The sequence below is a fragment of the Sinocyclocheilus rhinocerous genome, unplaced genomic scaffold (assembly GCF_001515625.1).
Source record: "Sinocyclocheilus rhinocerous isolate Xijiao unplaced genomic scaffold, SAMN03320098_v1.1 scaffold218, whole genome shotgun sequence".
Lineage (NCBI taxonomy): Eukaryota > Metazoa > Chordata > Actinopteri > Cypriniformes > Cyprinidae > Sinocyclocheilus > Sinocyclocheilus rhinocerous.
In genome coordinates, this window is record NW_015664181.1 from 226,080 (window position 1) to 229,312 (window position 3,233).

Here is a 3,233-nt window from a genome sequence, read left to right on the forward strand (position 1 = left end):
CTTAAAAATTGTTTAAAGGCTGAAATGTGAAGTGCAGATCTTAAAAAGGTCTTTAAAAGGTCTTAAATTAGATTTTTTAAATCATGCAGATACCAGGTTATTTTATAGTACCATTTGGAAGCCCTTTTTAACTGTCCTTTTAGGTTGTTTTGAGAATGTTCTGTTATGTTATAAATGTTTTCTGAAATGTATAATTTAAAGCGTATATTACAACAGCGTTTCAATTTTATTGCATCTCTTTAACTACTTTTTAATTATGAAGTTGCTAGATTTTTATTATTATTACTAGGTTGTGGTTGAGGAGAGACACCCCCCATATGATTGTAAAGCGCTTTGGGTGTACAGCAAAACACAATAAAGCGCTATATAAATGCTTCCATTCATTCATTCATCATTACTATGGGCTTGTCCCCTACCCAAAACTTTAACCCCATATCACATTTATTTAAAGTGATCAAACTCTACTTTGCACTTATAAAAACATAAATGTAAATCATATTTTGAGTTCATTAAATATCTAACCTGAAGAGTTAGGTTTTTTTTGTAGCAAATAATTTTACTTTGCACAGTACTGCCATTATCATCTTTCAACCTGGTCATCTTCATGATCTGATTTACAACAAAAATCTGAAGATGTAATATTATTTTTCCTCTAAATAAATAAACAATGCATGTGATTGTTTGCTTTCTAAGAGTGGTTCCAACAGCAACATAGTTTCAAATGTGAAGTTATGTGAAAGACCGTTATTGATGTGTAAGACTGAAATGATCTAACTCGTATGTATGTGCTAAGGGCCAGTTCTCTGACTACACTCTCGATGTAACTCGAAGTATAAATTAGACACTATACTGAGATGAGATATTTTTAAACTAGGCCAGCATGTTGACACCAGTAATATATTGCGCCCAATGATATAACAACAAAAAGATCTAAGATCTATATGACATATACATTTATTTTAGTTATGATCTTTATATTATATTTAGGTTATTACAGCTATTGCATTATATTGTGTGACACATTAGGCTATATTGCATTTACTGTAATGACTGTGGTCAATATATGAAAGCAACTATTAGCTGTATTTAAAAAAGAATTAAATCTACATGAAAAAAATTACAAAAGAAACTTTTAGCTGAAGCATGTTTTAAATTGGGTTCCATAGTGTTAAAAAAAAAAAACTGTCTGCTTTGACATGAATAGACACATTTACACATTTTCAAACATTAGTGCTTGCAGAAATGAAGCCTGCAGGTAAGCTTGTCATACCAGAATTGCCCGGGCAGGTTACTCATAGTTGTTTGGTTACTGATGCATGTGTCGATAGCAGATAATAAAAGAGTTTTTGTGTGTGTGTGTGTGTGTGTGTGTGTAAAATATATATTATTTAAATGATTATTTTTGAAGTAAAGAAAATCAAAAGATGAGACCTCATAAATGGTATCTTGGTAAAGGTATGTAACCTATGAGGTCCAATAAAACCTAATAATCATCTAATAATTAACAAAGAATGCCTGGAATTAACACATTACGATACCATGAATATTTCCACTTGCAGTAAAAGCATTTGATCTTAAAATGAATTAATTTTTGACATTTGACAGACAGATCATTTGACAGACAAAAAGATATCAGGATATCTTCAAAACAGAAAAAAAAAACTTCAGGACATGGTGCTAATAATAACGTGTGTTAATTCTTGTTAAAGCAGATATTAACAATGCTTACTTGCAAGCATTTAAGTTCACAGATTTTCATAGAAAGTGGTGAATATGCCTTCAAATATATTATTATGCAGACAAACTAAATATTTGACATGCATCAGTAATACTGTTTGTTGTTGTAAGGCAAATTAGCATAATTCTTGCAGACCTTTCCAGTAAACAAACCATGTCTACATTTTTACTGAGCTACTCATCAAGTCTTTAGGCATTGTTGGTCAATAACCACATGTTTAATCTGATAAGCTTTGCTTTTAAATGCTTTCAAGGAATTTGTAGCTTTGAGCAAGTTTTTGAACAGGTGAGAACATGTCTTTTCTCTCCTGCTGCATCATACGCCCCTATTTCTCAGGGGGAAAACGGGTTATTTGAGACCTGTAGACGTGGAAGTCTGTAACAATGGAAATGTCGCAGCAGCAAACACAGTCAGTCAGCTTACCTCGGAGTCTGCGAAAGAGAAAGAAGGGGTCAGACATGACTAACATGTTTCAGCGGACCTGTCGACTGGAAATCAGTGTACCCACACAAATTGTGCATGTCGTTGGTACGGAACTTAAGGTGATTGTAGACCGGTAGGTAATGTGATAATATTGTAATCCATTGTTTCCCTTCATTGTGTTCTTTAAAAATTGCATGTTGCATGAATTGAGGAACTGTATAACAGTAGCCAAGCCCACATTTTAGAGTGGAAAAAATACCTATTGGATCTGTTTTTATTATACATGTGCAAAAGATACACATTGTGGTTTAACCTCTACACATTAAGTGCATTTTTAATACATTTTTAATTAAAAGACTTTAACAAATGGTCACTTAGCGGGAGTGGTTATGTCTGCAGCATTCTTGAGAACAAAGCACATATAGTTACTTTAGAAGTAATTCTGTAACCCTCAACTGTGTTTAAAACGTTTGATTAAGTTATCTTTACATTAAATTGAACTCATTTATAAAATCAAAAAAGAAAAATAGTATTAGAGGGGTATATTTTAGTTTTTTTTGTTTTGTTTTTTTGCACGCATTATGTGATAATGTAACAATAAAAATGCAGGTTTTTATTTATTTAAATATTTGTATTGACTACTAAAAATAAATAAAAAAAACAGTAAAGATCAGTGCTGTTAAACAACAAATAATAGTGCAACTTAAATGTTACGTAAAAACTAAAAAGGATAATGGAAAAAAGATCATGGGTAATAATGGATAATACAAAAACAGGTGTGCAATATTAACTGTAACTAGACTAGTAAATGTTGCTTCTAGACAACAAACCAATAGGCTTAACATTTGTATCCTCCATAGCACATAAATAATTTTTATGCCTCTAAATGTAATCAAATTAAGTTTACTCACTAACAAAGATGAATTATATTTTGGATGGGTGAAAAATAATGGCTTGCCTGCAGGCATCCATCCACATATGTGCAACCTCCACACCAGGGCCGTGCACAGGGGGGTGGCCCGGTGGCTAGAGCCACTGCCCCTTTGCCCTCATCGGCTGAGGTGCCCCTCTC

The 3,233-nt window shown here is 32.7% G+C and overlaps 1 protein-coding gene across 1 annotated transcript in view; it reads left to right on the forward strand.

The window, feature by feature from the left end:
* The first annotated feature begins 2,090 nt into the window (after positions 1 to 2,090).
* Positions 2,091 to 3,233, forward strand: part of LOC107729722 (protein-arginine deiminase type-2-like) — an 8,141-nt gene continuing 6,998 nt past the window's right edge. Inside the window, exon 1 of the mRNA XM_016540395.1 lies at positions 2,091 to 2,294. Within this exon, the coding sequence (XP_016395881.1) occupies positions 2,122 to 2,294 (173 nt within the window). The 5' untranslated portion in view covers positions 2,091 to 2,121. The remainder of the gene's footprint in view (positions 2,295 to 3,233) is intronic.